Raw genomic sequence first — 20,002 nt, 5'->3', positions numbered from 1 at the left:
TTAAGGCAAGTCATCTGCAGTTATGAGTGTGCCTTGGGGGACACTCAGCTGGGACAGTCGTCACCCAGCTGATGTCTTGTCCGGGTATTTTTCAGAGTGTCCAAATCACTAGCTCCCAATGAAATGCAATGGTCCCTCCGTGCTCGGATGTCAGAGCCCAGAGTTGCCCGTTCCTCCGCCTCTCGCTCGTTTGTGGGGTCCCCAGCTGGCAGCCGATGGCACCCGTAAATCCCCTGCCATCCATGGGCCACCTCTGGCTCAAAACTGCGTGCCCATGACACATCATGCCCTGATCCTCCAGCCCCAACCACACATCCTCAGGAGTGTTGGAGAAAAAGGTCCTATTCTTTGATGTGCTGCATATCTTCATCAGGTATATCAAGCCATAGGCAATACCCAGGTCCCTAAGCATCCACTTGGGTCCTGAGAAGCTTACCCGTTACCTCTGCACCTGGGCAGTATAGTCAGGAAAAAGGTGAGTTTTATGGCCTTTGAGAACCCAGAGGCCATGGGACCGCATCCGCTGCAGTATGTCATCTGGTCCCAATAATTCAACATCCTGGCCACTATAGGCATTGGATGGGCCCCTGGGGGCAGCAGACAGGCCAGCACCCTGTGCACCCTTTCAATCATTAAAAACTTAGACTGCATGTTAGGGAACACCACCTAAAGCAGCCAGTCTTCTAGGAATAACTCAGTCGACAGGTCATCAGTACATTCTGGCATCCCCCCTACCTTAATGTTGTTGCAGTGTGAATGACCTTCCACCTCCTCCGCTCAGCCCTGCAACTGTTGTAGATCTCTGCACACATCATCTATCTGCTTTTGCACTGCGGATACTGTGGGCCTCATGGCGGTGATAGTGGACTCGTCTCCTTCACTCTCTCCGATAACTTCAGTATATCCACCCTAAGGCTTTATATCAATCGCTATGGCATCTATCTTCTGTTCTAGCAACATGTGGATTTTCCTTAATTGCCTGCAATATGGCCTCTGTGTTATCGTCCTTGGGGGAGGGGGGATCCATCTGTTACTGTGTGCGTGTTGTCTCAGGAGCCTGAGGTCTCTCTTTGTTCACCAGTGCGAGACCCCGTATGGGTGGGTTTGGCCACGTCTGTGACCCCTCCTGGATTCTGGGTAGGCCTGAGAGTCAACAGGCAGTGGAGGGGCAAGGGGGGGAGCATTGGTGATGTGAAGCATCCCAAGAGGCGGGTGGCTGGATTTCACAAGCCCCTCCGAACAGGATAGTCAGGCGGACTCCACAAATCCACCCAGCCGCATCTGGCCCCCAGCCTCCAACCAGGGGGAGTGTATCAGCACAGAGTGCCCAGGTGATATAAGGTAAAATACATTATAAGTATCTCTTAATAAACTATTGGTTCCATGAGTAAAGGGTTTTTTGAGCTCATGGATTTGAAGTCATAAAACATTCCAATTTTATTTCGGGAAGTGCAGAGTTTTTAGCATGTGAGTGTAAATCTCCATAGAGCCCAATTTTTAGCATTCAGGATCTTCACAGAGTTTCCTACAACTTTCCCCATGCTGAAGGAAGCTTTTTTTCCCAGCAGTTAAAGTCATACATGTAATAAAATATATGGCACATAACAACATAACCTTTCTTTTCATTCTCTCAACTCCTGATCTTAAAATATGTAGATGAATACTTAAATATAACAGATTTGCTACTATTTAAAGTATTTGAGTGAGTGAAATAGAGAAACTGAGATAACAGACATCACCTCCTCTACACGTAGGATGGTCATGCCAAGCATTTCTAAGGCTTTGATGTGCCAAGGAGCTTACCTCAGCAGAGGATTTGCTTGAATATGTATTGTTATTCCTCAAGTGACATCCCTGGAATAGGGCATTGTTGGAATGGTAATTAAGCAGAGGTCAGATATAAACACATGTAATGAGATTGTAATGCACAGTGCGTGGAATGGCAGTAGACTATCATAAGAATGAACTTGATGGTGTTCAAGGACTTCAAGGTTAATACTTCATTGGCACTGTTCATTACCCTATCGTCTCAATTAAGAAAACATTTATTTATAATTAATTATTAACTTTTTAATTGATAATTATGTAAATTGGGAAATCATCATATTTGCTAAGTTATATTTTAGGTGTGTACTAATTTGTTTGTAGAGGAATAGGGTGAGAAGATAAGTAATAATTAATTACTATGCAATTATTAATTTATTTATACTTTTGTAAAACATTTAATAACTTAATTTTATATGTTATATATTAGGTGTGTTTTGCTGTGTTTGTAGGATAATAGGGTGGGAAGTTATTTAAGTAATAATAAATCCAAAAATATTTAATCCGTTATTACAGATTGTTTTATTTATGACTTAATATGTTAATTGGGTTGTATTTTTTTTTTTTACTTCAATTACAATTCAATTGTTGGTTGTGTTGTTTGTGAGAATATAGTGTGGATTTTTATTAAAATAATAATATTAGTTTTATTTGATAGTAATTATATAAAAATGAAAAAATTATATAATTTGTTTAATTTTTGTAAAGATTTAAACATATAATTTTTATATTTAGAATTGTATAATTTTGGTTATTTTATAGAGTTGTTAAAATACGTTATTTGCTTGAGGTGAACTACTCTCTCTCTTCACTGTTGCACAGACTGGACGGGCAATAATAACATGTACCCCTCCAGAGGCCAACGCTTTCCATACTGTTGCATAGACTGGAGTGAGAATAGTAAATTATACTCCTCTGATGTCCACAGCTTTCCCCTACTACTGCACAGACTGGAATGGGAATAGTTCATTTTACCACTCCGGAGTCCAAGACTTTCCCTAATGTAGCACAGACTAGAGTCGGAAAAGTAAATTTTACCCCTCCAGAGTCCAACGCTTTCCCTTCTGTTGCACAGACTGGATTGGAATAGTAAAGTTTACCCCATCCGATGTAAAACACTTTCCCTACTGTTGCACAGACTGGAGTGGGAATAATACATTTTACCCTCCTGGACTGGGAATAGTAAACTTTGACACTCCGCTGTTCAACGCTTTTCCTACTGTTGCACAGGCTGGAGTAGGAATAGTAAATTGTACCCCTCCTGAGTCCATTGCTTTCCATACTGTTGCACCTACTGGAGTAGTAATAGAAAATGTTACCCCTTTTTTTTCAATGCTTTCCCTACTGATGTACAGACTTGAGTGGGAATAGTTAATTGTATCCCTACCTGAGTCCAATGCTTTCCCTCCTGTTGCACCTATTGGAGTAGGAATAGTAAATGTTGCCCCTCCTGAGTCCGATGCTTTCCCTACTGTTGTATGGATTGGAGTGGGAAAAGTTTATTTATTATTTCTAGAGTTTAATAGTTTTGTTAAAAATTGTTTAAATATATAATATTATTATATGTTTGTGTATTTAATCTAATTTTGTTACATATTAATGTATGTAATGTTTTAGATAGTATTAGTAAAATGTATTTTTGTTTATTGTTGTCCTTTTATGTATAATTAAATTAGCAATATTTTAAGGGCCTCATTTATGATGCCCTTGCGCTGCCAGAACATCACTTTTTGTGACGTTCCTTGGAGCAGGAGCCTGCTCCATGTTTACATGGCAGCACTAAGCCACTTTTTTGGGCATAATGCTGCCTCGTAAATATGGCTCCCGTTAACTCAATTTTCTGCTTTAAAGGGGCGAGCAATTTGTGTTGCTGGGGGCATTCCCAGCAACATCCATGGCTTTTTGACACTGCCCCAGATTTACGAGAAATCGTAAATCTGAGGCAGCGCCAAAAACTTACGCCTCCCAGGGGAGGTGTAAGAGAGGCACAAAAAGGACAAATATCTTTATTTCTCCTGGTTTTTCCTTTTACCGGCACAGGTGAAAAGGACAGGAATGCACCGTATCTGATGGATACGACGCATTCCTGTTCTTTTCTTTTACCGTAGTACAGCCCAGCAGGAAGGCCTGTGGCGCTGCCATACGGTAAAACCTCATAAATTAGGCCCTAAATGTTTTTGTAGTTATTTTGTTACATTGTTTTTGTATGTATATGTAAATATATATACATACATCTATGTCATTTTAGTACAATTATAATAAAAAAGAAAATGAATATTTGTTAAATAGTTTTACATGATATATGTGTATGTAAACATGCACACATTCATATATATGTGTGTGTGTTTGTTTAAATTAGTATATTTTTATATATATTTTTAAATATTATTTAAACATATTTAATTTGCATCATATTAATGTTATATATTAAAATATTTAAGATTTGCTACTTTTAACTATACATATGATAAAAAACAAAAAATTCCGTCTATATTTTTGCTATATTTCTGTTGCACGATATTTCTGGTTTTGATATTGTGTCAGAGAACCGTGTTGGATATAATCAAGGAGGGTTATACGATAGACTTTGTACAGACTCCTCCTCAGATGGGGGCCAAGGTGACTCATCTTCCAGTGAAGGGGCCCAAGAGAGTGGCACTGTTGCAAGGAGTAGAGGCCTTGCTCATGAAGTGGGCAATTTTTGAAGGTCCCCAAAAAGAGAGGGGAAGGGGTGCCTACTCAATCCTGTTTTTGGTGCAAAAGCCGTTGGGAAATTTCAGGCCCGTGCTGGACCTAAAGTGGCTCAACTCTGGTCTGGCCAGTTTCGTAAATTGTGTTGCTGCAAACAATCCTACTTCTCATAAATCCAGGAGATTGGTTAACATCAATAGATTTGGAGGATGCTTATCTTCATGTTCAGGCAAGAAGGTCTTCCCAGCAATTTCTGCAATTCACTCTAGGGGAAAATCATTACCAGTTTCAAATTCTACACTTTGGCCTCAAATTCTCTCCCAGAGTCTTCACCAACGTGCTGGCTTCACTTGTGTCTCTTCTGCATTCAGAAGGAATATTCGTGCATTCGTATCTGGAGGATTGGTTGGTTCAAGCAGCACCAAATGATTCTCTGGCGTTGCAGACAGAGGGCTGGTGGTTTTGCAGACTCATGGGTTTCTTATAAACTGGCAAAAGTCTAATTAGTTCCAGTTCAGGATTTGACTTTCATAGGCGCTCAATTCTTGACTGTTCAGGGGGTGGCTCACTTGCCTTAGCAAAGGATTGTAAAAATTCAGAGACACATTCTAGACTTGTGCAGCCAGAGGTGCCCATGAGAGGAGAGCTGACTCGGAATCCAGGAGGATCTAGCATCCACTATCTTTCTGGTGCAGTTGGCACGATTTCTCTACACAAGTTAATTGCTTGGATTTTACATCATTGGGTTTTGACTTCCCAGGATTTAAGGCACAACATTCCAATATCACAGGGAATCAATGCTACAATTGGAGTCATTGAAGAAGCTCCAACTGATGGTTTGGTGTTTGAGAGGAGGAGTTTGAGGGGACAGGGTCTCCTGGATACCTTGGTACTTACGTTACAAGCCTCCAGAAGGTCATCCACTTGGAAATCATATAATAGGTGTTATCTCTTTGGTGTAAGGCCAGGGATCTTAACCCTCAATCTGTGAGTTTGGTGGTTGTTATGTAATTTTTGCAGCAGGGGGTCCAGTTGAGATTGTCCATTGTCCCCCTCAGAGTTCAATGGTCAGCAATTCAGACATTCCGGGCACCATGGAAGAATTTGGACAACAATGAAGGTTTGATTTCTAGGCTACTGAATGGTCTGGCCAACAGTTGTGCTAGGATAGTTAATTCCTTTCCCACTTGGATTTGGATGCTGGTTTTGACAACTTTGACCAAGCCTTCATTTGAACCATTGGAAGTGGCCGAGTTGCATCATCTAACCCTTAAGACATTTTTTCTTGCGGCGGTCACTTCTGCCAGGAGGCTGGGTGAATTGGGGGCCTTATCATGCAGGTTTCCTTTTTGTAGGGTGTTTCAGGACAGGGTGGTTTTGGTTCTGGTTCCTTCTTTTGTGCCAAAGGTTGATACTGCTTTTCATAGGGAGCAGGAGAGATCTTACCAGTCTTTTAACCATCTCCTTCTTCTTCTGAAGAAGCATGGTTACATTTGTTGGACGAAGGGCATTGCTGATGTATCTGGAGAAGGTTCTGGCTTTTAGGAAAAGTTGAATCCTTGTTTGTAAAATTTGGACGAGGTAGAAAGGGTGAAAAGCCGGCCAGAGCCACTTTGAGTAGGTGGATTAAAACCTTGATTTGTAAGGCTTATGAGGTAGAGGGGAAGCCTTCCCCTTTACAGGTCCAGGGCAGATCTACACGTAGCACGGCTTCTGTGGTTGCTGAGTTGCAGGGTGCATCTCTTCAAGAGATTTGTAGGGCAGCGACATGGTCGGAGTCCTCTACCTTTACGAAGCACTATAGGTTGGGAGAAGGTGACAAAATTGATGATGCTTTTGGTTATGAGATCCCGTCCTTTATGAAGGACTAGATGGGCTTCTATTCAGTTCCAAATAAATGTTGTGATTTTGGCATATATCTCGTTAGTTGTGTCCCATCGCTCAGCTTGTTCCATCTCATGTAATGAATTAAAATGAGGGTGGAACGAAAGGGTAATGTTACAATACTTACTGGTAATGGCATTATGCTGTGTCTTATTCCCTCACTTTCACTCATGGTCTCTCCCGCCCTCGCATTATGCACAACTGACATCTGTGTTGGTTAAGATGCTTGATTACTGACAGAAGGCGTGGAGGGGTGGGAGGGATTTTTATGGTAGAAAATCGCGTGCGATTGGTCTGATGAGGCAGGGGAGACTCATCTGTAATGAATGAAAGTGAGGGAGTGTGACTCCGCGTAATGCCATTACCGGTAAGTAATGTAAGCATTACGTTCTTCCTTAATAATTTATTGAATGAGTATCAGATATTCTATTTCTAGAAGACACCTTCTGGTGAGTAAAGGATCATTTTGAAGCAATGGAAATCAGGACAGAAGTAATAGGTGAAGCTTCGTTTGGTCGTGTTTCAATTAGCGACTCTTGAACGAAACTGCTCTGAGTTAGGAGCACGGGAGACAGACTTTTGTATAATCTGCTGCAGGCACATTGGCATCCATGAATAATAAGATGTGTAAGTGCATTTGAGCTGCTTCCTGATTACACCTTATCTTGAATAATGTATAGGCTTTATTATTTGTTGTGCTAGATTACCGATTGTTTTTGTTTGTTCAGGTGACTGATGTGGAAAGATTTTGCCTGTATATATTCAAAACATTGTCAGTAAAAGTAACAAACTGGATTATAGCCTGTGGCCTCCACAAAACTCCTGCCCTATACTGACCTCTTTCCTCTCATTTTATATTAAGGGACTGCTGCCATGAACTCCTTGGACATGTGCCGATGCTGGCTGACCGCACCTTTGCTCAGTTCTCGCAGGTAAATGCGTCATTGGATTGCCTACATTGACCGCGGTGATAGCACTGGTATTGTCTGCTACGGTGACGATTGTAGAACACATGTATGAATGTATGATGTCTACTAAAATAATTACAGATTCAGCATTAGTGGAAGTGGTGCCCTTCATGCTTAACAAATTGTCACAAATCAATGAGGTTTGAGAAGAAGTAGTAAGGAAATTTATTACAGCATTTAGACAGGGGCCATGAACCTGTTTAGAAAATAGCATGCAAAATTGAGTGACGTTCTAGAACCCAATAACGCCATGTAACCTGCTGCATGCACATCTAATAGGAATGCAGGGACCCTTACCAGCTATCCTTCATGTCAAGTAGGAAACTAGCATTTCTGATTCCTTTTTGGTCTTGATTACAAACGGCTGTCTGTTGTTGAAAGCCTATCGTGTACAGTATCATTCCCACCCACCACACTCACCATGTTCCACCTTTGCTCGTCCATTGCTTCCCCTATCCTTCCCAGTTTTACCTTATTCACAGCTCTTCCATTGCTACCCACACCCTTTCCTCCTCAACGTTGATGACCAATGCTTGGAAGCATGGAGTTGCTCTCCCACCACCTACTTCTCCGTTGCTCTTCTATTCCTCCAATTCTCGTTTTTTTCTTTTTCTTTTTCGGAGGTCCTGGAAGCTGCAGTTTGCTACTGAGGCACTCCTTTCTCTAAAAAGCACTTTTTTTTAGCAGAATAAAATGTCAGCTGATCGACGTGACACGTGTGACATGTATGATACCAAGTGCATGCATACATTATCATTGTGGGGCTAAGCCTTAAAGTAAAAAACGACCCAATACAGTGTCATGCCCTGGTTAGTTACTGGTAATCTTCACTACTACGAGTGTAGTCTTCCTCCCCACAGAAATTACGCAATGAGCTCCAGCCCTCCCACAGAACCATTCAAGCGAATTAGCACTTTAGACTCCCCCATTCTTCCCTAACATTGCCGACCTCCTTCACACCTGACTTACCATAGGTGGAGTCACGACCCACCCCACTTCCTGTTCCACTACCAAACCTCAGTACCAAAACCAGTACCAGTGCCTAACGGTAAGAGTGGTCAACCTCGATATATAAACTCATCACTTCCAAAAAAAACCAGGTAAGGGAGGGATCGGAACTCATGTGGCGAGGAAGACTACAGTCAGAGTAATAACGATTTCCGGTAAGTAGCCGTGGCATTACGTCCTTGTAAGTCTTCCTTGCCACAGAATTGATGTAGTGAACAAATACCAAAGCCAATGCGGATTCAACAGAAAGAAACAACAGATACGAAAATGTGAGGCACAAATACAGTTTAATCCAAACAGCTAACAGAGCAAAAAAACACCAGCAGAAAATGTGTGCGACAATCAATCAACAGTCAGTGCCAGCCTGCAGAACAGCCGCAGAAAAATCCCCAGCAGATGAACCTCTCAACATAGTGGTCCATGAACATGTGAGGTGAAGCCAATGTAGCAGCCTTACAAATGTCTTCTATCGAGATCCCGATGAAAGAAGCTGAGGAGACAAAAATACTTCGGGCAGACCTTCCCTGTATCCTTGATGATACCTCCAACCCCTGAGACTCATATGCCAGAAGAATCGTCTGTTTAATCCACCTACTCAAAGTGGAAATGGAGGGTTTATATTCGGACGTCACGGGCCAAAAGTGACAGACAAACTATCACATTTGCAAAACTCCAGTGTTCTTTCCAGATACACCAACACCGCCCTAGTTACAGCCAAAAAATGGAAACCAGCATCCACCCCTGATCAATGCTCCGAAGAAAAAGTAGGCAGATCAACCCCCGTGGAACAATTCATCATGAAAGGGATCTTGGGCAAAAACTTCAGATAGGACAACAGGGGAATGCGGTCTGGCAACACCCTCAAAAAAGGAGGAGACTGCAAAAAGGACTGCAACTCCCCAATCCTCCCAGCCGACACAATGGCCACCAAAAACGCAACCTTAATGGTCAAGAACTTGATGTCAACCTCCCCCAAAGGCTCAAAAGGAACACCCTTCAGTGCTTACAACACCCAGGTGAGATCCCAGGCCCGCGCAGGACAAATCACCCAAGGACACTGAAGAAAGAAACTACATATTAACCTGAAAACAAAAGGATCTAATGCATCCAAATGGAGACTTCCGAAAGCCTGCAAAGCCACCCACTGGCCCAATGAAAAACAATCAGACAAAAAATATAGGATCCACTGAACTAGAGTCCAGCCCCTTAGTGACACACCATCTAGAAAATGACCCCCAATGTCTGGAATAAGACTATAGACTCGCCAGATGCCTGGAGCTCTGAATCAGGTCAACTGCCTCTGCTGAGCAACCCCCAGACAATAAAGTCATCCTCTCAATAGTCAGGCCTAAAGATGGAGCCGCTGCAGAAAACCTGCCAGAACAGGGGAACCCCTCAGAGGATACGGATGATCTGTAATTGCCCAACACTCCTGAACCGCAAGCTCCCTCAGCAGAGGGTACAACAGGCGCCGGACCCAGCCTGGCACCACCAACAGTACAAAAGCTTTCCCCAGGCGTATTTTGCACAATACCCTTGAAATCACTGAAATCGGAGGAAATACATAAAGCAGGCCTGCCGGCCACCTGAATGACGTTGCATTTATAAGCCACGCCACCGGACAAGGACTAATCGTGCAGAAGCGGGGCAGGAGAGCATTGTTCTTGGCCGCAAATAAGTCAACTTTCAGACACCCAAACCTGTTCGGCAAGACATGGAACATCACCATCGACAAAGAGATCAAATTCATGGGGGTGGGGGGTGGAGGGAAAGACCTGGCTCAAGTTGTCTGCCGCACAGTTCTCCCTCTCTGGGAATTACACAGCCCGCAGAGACAACACATTGTACTCCGTCCAGGTCAGTATATCCTGAGCCAGGAGCCACAACGACTGAACCCTGCAACCCCCTGGTGATTGAGATAACCCATAACCACCTGACTGTCCATATGGACCAGCACATAAATGCCCCTTTAGAGCTGTCCCAAATTCCAGACAAGCCAGCCGAACAGCCTTCAGCTCCCTGCAGTTGGAATAACAACCAGCCTGGCGGCGATCCCATTTACCCTGAACAGATGAGGAATCTGAAGCCGCCCCCCAGCCCAGCTTGCTGGCATCCATGGTCACCACCAGGGAGGAGGACACTTGAAAGGGGAGATCCCTTGCAAGATGGACATTGTGAGATCTTAGGGGCCACCACCACCAGAAGATCGTAATTGGTGATACAAGGGGACCAATGGGACAGGACATGGTTCACTAGCGGATATATGTGCAACTGAGTCCACGGCAATACACTGATTGCAGCTGACATCAAGCCCTGTAACCTCACCCACTGATGAACCGGGCTGAATTCAGTTAGAGCAGGCAACCCAGTTCCCTCTTTAAGGTTGCTCTCCTGTCTGCCGACAGAAACACCTGCCTCCTGACCATGTCCAGGTGACCCCTAATGAACACCAGATCCTGGGTGGAACCAGATACAACTTCTCGTGGCTGATCAGAAAGCTGTGGGCCTCCAGAATCTTGCAGTCCCTCTGGATGTGAAGAGTTCCCTTAGAAAAAGAAGAGGAAGAAATCAGCCAGTCATAAAGGAAAACCCTAAATCCCCTCTCTATGGATAAGCCCAACCAAGGGAGCCTATACTTTCATAAAATTCCGCGGGGCTGATTACAGTCCAAAGGGCAGTACTTGGAACTGAAAATGCTCTGGACCTGCACAGGACTTGAGGAACCACTGGGATGCCGGATGAATTGGCATGTGTAGCTAGGCATTGAGCAGATCCAATGATAATAACACATTCACCTGAACCAGTAAAGGAAGGATTTCCTGCAAAGACAACATTTTTATTTTAACATTAGGGATAAAAGAGTTCACCCGCTTTAAATCCAGCACAGGATGGAAATCCCATGATGCTTTTCTTACCAGGAAGAGAATCGAGTAGACACCTTGACACCTCTGGCAAGCAGAAACTGGATGTATGACCCCTTTTGCAAGAAGATCCCGAATACCTGCAAAAAGAGCCACCCTCTTTGCAGCAGCCAAGGACAAAGGAGTGTGAACAAAAAAGTCAGAAGCCGGAGATTTGAAGACAACTGTGTATCCCTCCTCGATAAGCCTCAATACCCACTGGTCAGAGATTGACCCCCTCCAAGTCTCCATGAACTGCAACAATTGATCCCCAATGGGAAGCTGACCATTGGGGCCCTTCGGATAGTCAGGACTTAGATGAGAGGTTGGAACCAACATCAGACTGCTGAGAACAGGGATTTGTGTGAGAAAGGGACACCCCAGCTGTGTCCCCTCCCACAAAAGGACAGATTACCCCTGGGAGTGGAAGACTGATCGAAGGCCTCTGTTGGCAAACGATCTACCCCTTGAAAGTCTAGTGGAAGGCTACAGTTTCTTATCCTCCACTGACTTTTTCACTAGATCATCCAATGGAGCGCCAAACAGCTTAACCCCTGAGAAAGTAATCCTCATCAGAAGGGCTTTTTGAGCTGCCTCAGCTTTCCAGTGACGCAACCAGACCTGGCGCCTCGCCGGAATGGCCGCACCTGCGGAGGCAGCTGCAGCCCCCAAGTTATCAAAGGGAATGTCTGACAACATCCTGGTCTGTTGTTCCATGACTGCCAGGGCAAGCATAATGTCCGCCCCTTGCCCCATAAATTCAGCTAGAGACTGATAGTCCTTCAAGAGAGACTAGATAGTGTAGGAGGGATAGGCTGAGGCCCTAATGGAGAAATTGGACACGGTGTAAGATTTCTTGACTACTGGCTCCACCCGTTTGTTAACTGGATCCAAAGGGGAGGTATCCTCTGAAATGATAGCCCCCTGCAAAGACAACCCAGCCATCAAGGATCTACCTTCACTGCAGCGGGAAAATCCTTCCCAAAGTCCTGAGTGGCATTCCGCTTAGACAAGTATCGTGGAAAAAGAGGCTTGTCTATCTCCTGCCATTCATTATCCATCATCTTTTTGATTGAGGGATGCAGGGGGTGGGACTCAGGCTCACGCCTTTGGTACTGTATGAAGAAATCCTTTGATTCTTCCTCTACCTGGGGCACAGAGAAAGATAGATTATCTTTGATATGCTGCAGAACCTCTTCAAGTTCCTGCCTCTGTGTATAACGGCCCCTGTGAGATCATCCTCCTCTCCTTCAGCCTCAGCACTAGTGGAAGGCTCTATACACTGCTTCTTAGGTGATGAAAGGCATTCACTCTCCTTAAATGCAGCAGCCTCTACAGCCGGGATCATTTGCAGTATGGCTTGCAATGAAGGGGTTTCCGCCTGAGCCTGTACAGTAGGGACAGCCCCAACTTGAGGCTCACCCGCATTCTCCATCCTGAAACACGCTCAAGAAAGCAGAGAAACCACCCCGAGGGAGCCAAGATTAAATAGGCCGATCAATCAAAAAAAGTGTTGTGAAAAACACAGTGATGGCCGGGCCAGTTGCTAAGCAACTTAGGGGCAAATTATCAAGCAGGGCGTTAAAATTATTGCCGCGAAACTGCCGCTATAGCGGCGATAATGGGCTTGATAATATGCCGCAGAGAATTCCAATAGAAGCCCATGTTGACACCAGAACATGGGCTTCTATTGGAATTCTCAAGGGCATATTATCAAGCCCATTATCGCCGCTTTAGCAGAAGTTTTCTGATGCTAAAGCGGCGATAATTCTAACACCGTTTCTTGATAATATGCCCCTAAAATACTCTAGCAGTGTGCACGCCGCTGAGCGTGAGCCTAGCACCCAGATTCCTCAGCAAATTCCATTATGCCAGGAATGCGCGACACTTCATGCCCCCGAGCCACAAATCAGCCGGCTGTCCTACTGCTGCCTAAAACATCAAAAGACTGATCAGTACACGCCTACCGGCTGGCAAGGATTCCAGCGCCGACTGCGCCCTCCCTGCAGACTGTCCGTGCCGAAACGGAAAGTAGCACATTGCTTGCGGCAGAGCGGGCGACACCCTGTAGGCCGGTGCAACCCTGTCTGGCCACGAGGACCTGCCGGAATACATGAGCCCGCTGAAGCAGGGCTTCGTACACACGGTAAGAACCCGCTATGGCCAGGGCTCTCAATATGCCGGGAAAAACAAATAACATATCAATTCCAATAGCTCAAAAAGAGACCACACAGCAGGACTAATTACTGGGTCCCTGGGTCTGCTACAGCACAACCTCGCCCCACTTACCTGTGACTTGCTTGAAGAGTCTGCAAAGCAGAACCAAAAAAACAGGAAGTAGGGTGGGTCGTGCCTCCTCTTATGGTAGATCAAGGGTGAAGGAGGTCAGCCATGTTAGGGAGTGATGGGGGAGGCTAGAGCGCTAATTTGCTTGGAGGATTCTGTGGTGGGAGCTGAAGTTCACTACGGCATTTCTGTGGCGAGGAATTTTCTACAATTGAGTGCAGAGGACGGGAGGACTACCACCTACCTGGCTCAGCACATCTCCCCTGGGACGGCGACCCTGTGGGTCTCCCCTGCTGCCATTGTCATCGTTGGCCGCTGTTGGGGGAGACTACAGCTCCCAGGGCGCATAGCGACACTTCCTGTCTTCCGCCCACCAGCGCGCCCGGAGGCGCTTAAAGAGGAGAGGCTCCCTCGGTGGAGCGGGGGCATTTTCTACAATTGAGTGCAGCGGATGGGAGGACTACCACCTACCTGGCTCAGCACATCTCCCCTGGGACGGCGACGCTGTGGGTCTCCCCTGCTGCCATTGTCATCGTTGGCCGCTGTTGGGGGAGACTACAGCTCCCAGGGCGCATAGCGACAATTCCTGTCTTCCGCCCACCAGCGCTCCCGGAGGCGCTTAAAGAGGAGAGGCTCCCTCGGTGGAGCGGGGGCATTTTCTACAATTGAGTGCAGCGGACGGGAGGACTACCACCTACTTGGCTCAGCACATCTCCCCTGGGACGGCGACGCTGTGGGTCTCCCCTGCTGCCATTGTCATCGTTGGCCGCTGTTGGGGGAGACTACAGCTCCCAGGGCGCATAGCGACACTTCCTGTCTTCCGCCCACCAGCGCGCCCGGAGGCGCTTAAAGAGGAGAGGCTTCCTCCGCGTCGCGGGACACGCGCGGGCGACGCCGGGCTAAGCCCGGGCAAAGGGCGGGCCGTTGTGTGGTCGTTAGGGGGTCGGAAGAGGTCGGGCCGGGCCACCCCCCTAAGTCGCGAGGAGACAATCCTAGCTGCAAGTACTTTCATAACGACTTTGGTAGACAAATCTTGGTTTACAATTTAGTTGTGACAATTACATATCTAGGTTGCATACTCATGTTTTAATTGCGATATTGTTTGTTTATTTTAATTGGGAGTATATGTGAGTCTGATAAATTCTAAATATTCTCTTGTTCTCTACTGGCCCTGTGTTGGGCCACTACTACTAGCTAGCATCATCAGGTAACCCCTACCATTTTCCCGTGATCGATAATTACGTGATTCTTTGCTTAATATGGCCAAAAATAAAACAACCATGTATAATTACCTGGTTAAAATGGTGAGCAAGATTAATAATGAAAGAAGAAAATCACTAGGAAAGGAATCTCTCTCGGAAATCTTGCTTTCACCCATAGATGTTGGTAGTGGTCCTATTATGGTGGATTCTCCTAGCACCGAAGCCCCTCTATTGGAGAACCCAGTAACTTTACCTTTAGATCATGATGCACTAAGCCAAGCCCCATTGGAGACCCCTAGAGAGTCTGTATTACTTCACTCTCCTCCTAAGAGAGCTGTTAGAAAATGTAGGAAAACCCAAATTAAGCGGGGGAGTGCAAACCTCAAGCCAACGCTGGAACAAGGTCAGAGAAGCACTGTGGTTCGCAACGAGACGCTGACTATTAATGATGATGTGAACTCTGCCCTTTTGGGTCACATTGCCAAATTATTTGAGGCAAAATTAGAACTTATGACCAAACCACTTGTGGAAAAAATCGATTTGTTATCTAGACTGGGTGGTCTTCTAGCCAAGATTAATAAGGAACAGACTATAAAACTGCCAGAGATATCGGTACAACCTGGTCACTCTGCACAGTCGGCCGTAATAGAGGGAGTAAGAACCCCCAAACTCAGGAAGTTATCGCGAACAGCTGGCAGTATTATTCAGACCAAAGTAGCCCCACCTAGTAGTGCGAGGTCTACTGCCCCTGCGAGAAAACCTTATCATACTAATCTTCCGCCAGACTGTGAACCCTATGTCATTGTCCTTTCAAATGTTCCACCCCTAGACCCTGTAGCACCCAATTTCCGAGAGGAACCACATGGCTCACTCAAACGGAAATCAGTCGCTTGGCTGAATAAAAATTGTGGATTCCCCACAAATTTTTCTGATCAAATACTGACTACTAGACGGGTCTCTTGGATAGGCAATGCAAGGAAAACATGCAAGGGGGACTGTGTGATTATAAATTTTAGACACCCCCAACATGTCGCAACTGTCCTACTTAGAGCAGCATCATTGGCCTTAGGGGAGAACGATGTGGGTGTGCACCCTTTGGGTTATTTTTATAGCCATTTAGATAGGACATCACAATCCACCAACAAAAGTAGGCCCCTGAGTACCAGTAGAAGCCCAATTTTTCATATTCCAACTGAAAATAGATATATGGCATTGAGCTCATTGGACCAAAATGATTGAGATATCGGCAGATACCCAGGTGTGGGGGCCTAACCAGAGCATTGAGGATTTTGATTCCAAACTTTTATTAGCACCGAGTCTTATAGACGTGTTGTCAGATGAGTTGCCAATTAGCGACGAATTTGCTTATGCTCGGTTGAGCGAGGTAGGCGGATTGGGCGTGGCTGATAAGTGTCATATAGTGAGTCTGGAGGTAAAGGAAAATAATAATGATGACAACCAAGCGGAAGAGGTAAATTCTTTAGTCACACTTGAGGATGACATAGATAGAGATGACATACTAATAGGAAAATTTTTACCATGTGTAGAGGAAAACCCAAGCACCAGATTGATATCCTGGAATATAGCTGGTTTATCTAGGAACTTAAAGGACGCAGTATGGTGTTCTTATATTGAGAACTATGATATCATACTCTTACAGGAAACTTGGATGGTAGAAACTCCCCATAGGCTAGGGTATAAAACTTTTAGCTCTAATGCGATACCGTCAACTAGAGGAAGAGCATCTGGGGGGTTGGTCATCTGGGTTAAAGTCACTTTGGAAATAGATGTCATCCAGTTATCCATCTCCTCTCCTGACTTATTAGGCCTTAAAATTGTGGCAAGAGGAAAAGAAGTTATATACTTAATAAATATATACAATAGACCGTATCCATCAAACAAGAATCAAAGGTGGTAGAACTCTTGGATTCCATTTTAGAAGCATTAGGACAAAATGTACAGGTGTTAGTCGGCGGGGATTTTAACTGTAAATATGAACCTGTCCAGGGCCTGGAAACACTATTTGATGAGCAAGACGCTGCCAACGACATCTTGCCCTTAGATTCCATAGGATCAGTTAAAAGTACAATAGCCGCCACACAGATTTTACAGTTGACTGTGTCGCATGACTTAAGGGCATGTAACGGCCGCTTTCGATCTGATAGACCTCCAGTTCCAACTTATTCTAAGGGTAATTGTAGGTCACACATAGATTTTGTAATGGTTTCCCGGAACCTATGGGATCTAATAATCAACTTCAAGATAGACCACAGGACGGAGAGTGATCATTTCCCTCTCCAACTATGGCTAGAATCCCAACCCTTCATCACTAGATCAGATGGAGAGGCCCTATTAAATAAATCGGTTGGGGAGTTACAGATAACTAACAACAGGCGTGCTCTAAGATGGCCATATATCTTGGGAACAGAAAAGACGTTGATAAACATCTATAATACATTTACTGAAACTGTTGGCGCATCCCAGTTGCCCCTATTGGGTACAAAGGGTGTTCTTGAATTACACTACAAGCTGGTAGATGCACTAACTCCCCTCTTGAGTAAAATATATAAAAAAGATGGAAATAGGAAAGGGAACTATCTTGAGTCAGCGAACCCATGGTACAACAAAGATTGTCGAATAGAAAAGTCAAGGTTGGTCCAGGCAGTAAAATCAAGGAACCAACTGGATATAAAAAATGGTAGACAGGCTTATAATAATACTATGGCCCAAGCAAAAAAAGCTTGGGATGTAAGTATATGGGAGGACCTCTTGTGCGCAGCCAAGTTACGCGATCAAAGCACGTTCTGGAATTTAATCGCCAAGGGAAACAAGAAGGGTAGATCGCCAAAGGATATCTTCCTAGATGAAAACACATGGTGTGATCACTTTTTCAAGCTTTACTCCAATAACAGGGAGGGGTTGTTCCCCGGGGATAAAGAAATTAATTTAGAAATGAGATCTGTTCCTCTACATTTTAGCCTAGAAGAAACCAACCAGGCATTACAAGCTGTTAAAATGGGTAAAGCCCCAGGCCCTGACAAAATTCCCGGCGATTTACTAAAATACGATGCGGAAGTGTGGGGGCCATATATAAATTTTCTGAGTAATTCGATTGTGGCAGGTACACCGATCCCCGAATCATGGAAAGGGGCAGAAATTATAACAATTTTTTAAAAAGGTGATCGCTATGATCCGAGTAATTACCGCCCAATAAGTTTAATAGACATTTTACAAAAGATTTTTGCCAGACATATTTTAAATAGGCTTTTAGATTGGATTGAGGAGACTAAGATACTAACCAAATACCAAGCAGGATTTAGATAAAAAATTAGTACGGTCGACCAGGTGTTTAGGTTTATGTGTCTCTGTTGGAAGTATATAAACATAAGGAAGGGTAGCCTTTATGTAGCGTTTGTGGATTTAAGGCCCGCCTTCGACCTTGTTCCGCGCAACCTGTTGTGGATCACACTAAGGAACATGGCGGTCCCAGGCAAGCTACTTAAAGAACTTATCAAGCTGCACACAGGGAACTATGCTAAAATTAGATGGGGGAAGGGTGGTGACATTTCAAGGGCCATACCTGTGGACCGTGGTGTGCGCCAAGGTTGCGTGTTAGCACCCACCCTCTTCTCGCTATATGTTAACGATATCCCGAGCTATCTAAGGAACTGTGTACACGACTCCCCGAAGCTAGCCGGCGAGACGGTCACGGCATTACTATTTGCTGATGATACCATTCTCATTTCTCAGACTCAGAGGGGTTTACAAAATTTGGTTGACTCCTTGCAAAAGTATTGTGTGGGGAAGGGGTTAGAAATAACCCCATCCAAAACCAAATATATGTCCATAAACCCCAAGAAATCCCTCAGGAAAAACCTGTTTTTAGAGAACCAAAAACTGGAACAGGTAGGGAGTTTCAACTATTTAGGACTAATGTTGGATAACAACTTGACTTGGAAAGGGCAGCTGGACAAAAGCACATTATCCCTTAAACAAAACTCAATGCCTATTTTAAAAGTGCACGGCGCTAGCTATTCTAAAGCTATTTCGCCGGCACTTGAGGTTTTTAAAGCGAAGGCTCAATCGGCCGCTCTTTACGGTGCTGAGGTTTGGGGTTACTGTTGTAAAAGCAATTTTGGGAAGGTGGAAAACCACTTTGTACGTAGGCTGCTCAAAATACCGACTAGAACCCCTCTAGTCCCTGTATTCCTTGATATTAACCTTAAAAGAACAGATTATCAAGCTACACTAAGACCACTGTTGTATTGGGTTAGGTTATGGTCAACCCCGGAGTTGAGTGATTATAAGAGTGGATTGACTGAAATAATCCAGATTGATGGGTACATGAAAACCCCATGGTTAAAGTATATATCTAAGTGGTATGAAAGACTAGGGATTTCTCATTTATGGGAGGCTCCCCAGAACATAAAATTGCCTTCTAAAAAACTTGTAAAGGATACCTTCTGGTCCTATGTCAACGGTGAGCTAGTGCATAGTTCTACTTTTGGCATATTGACCCAGAAATTCCTGAATATAAAAGACATACCCAATTTTGAACAATTCATGGATGAGATTGGTCCACCTCTAGCAAAAACACTATATTTGCAATTTAGGTATGGGGTCTCACAGATTAGTGCATACACGTGTAGGGGGGGGGGGAAGGTTCTGATTTGTGCACTCTCTGCTCTCTGGGGGCTAAGGAAGATGATGTTCATCTACTCTTCTTGTGCCCGGCATAAAAGAAACCGAGGGTTTGTTGGATCAAACCCCTATGTAAACACGTGGGGGCTAGATCCTATAAAGAAGCAGAGCGCATAATCAAGTCTGATACCTCACAACTAGTGGTGTTTGGCACGAGTAGATTCTTATTTAATGTGTACCTCATCAGGAAACGGTCTGGTCATAAACTGTAATGTACGGATGGGAGCCTTTTCCCTTCTCCTTCTGTATAGAAACATGATGCACTGTCTCCTTCAGTCCTAATTGTTTTTAGTTCTGGCTTTTAATTAATTTAAAACAGCTATTTATATTTTTATAAGCGGTATTACTCAATCATGGAGACAACCAAAATATTTCTTGCCAATTGCATGCATTAATTTTACTGATAATTATGGTCATGTATATATATGTGTTTTGTCATTTATCTCTTTGGCTTTGGCTTTTAAGGTTACATTAGCCGAAATAAAGTTTAAACAAACAAACAAACAAAATAGCTCAAAAAGAGACCACACAGCAGGAC

At 44.5% G+C, this 20,002-nt stretch overlaps 1 protein-coding gene across 1 annotated transcript in view; it reads left to right on the top strand.

The window, feature by feature from the left end:
* The window catches only part of TH (tyrosine hydroxylase), a 389,931-nt gene that overhangs the window by 286,122 nt on the left and 83,807 nt on the right, over positions 1-20,002 (top strand). The window contains exon 9 of the mRNA XM_085646393.1: positions 7,262-7,331. Within this exon, the coding sequence (XP_085502519.1) occupies positions 7,262-7,331 (70 nt within the window). The remainder of the gene's footprint in view (positions 1-7,261; positions 7,332-20,002) is intronic.

Source organism: Triturus cristatus, chromosome 3_1, assembly GCF_964204655.1.
Source record: "Triturus cristatus chromosome 3_1, aTriCri1.1, whole genome shotgun sequence".
NCBI lineage: Eukaryota > Metazoa > Chordata > Amphibia > Caudata > Salamandridae > Triturus > Triturus cristatus.
The sequence above is the reverse complement of the archived record's forward strand: the minus strand, read 5'-3'. Positions and strand labels throughout refer to the sequence as shown.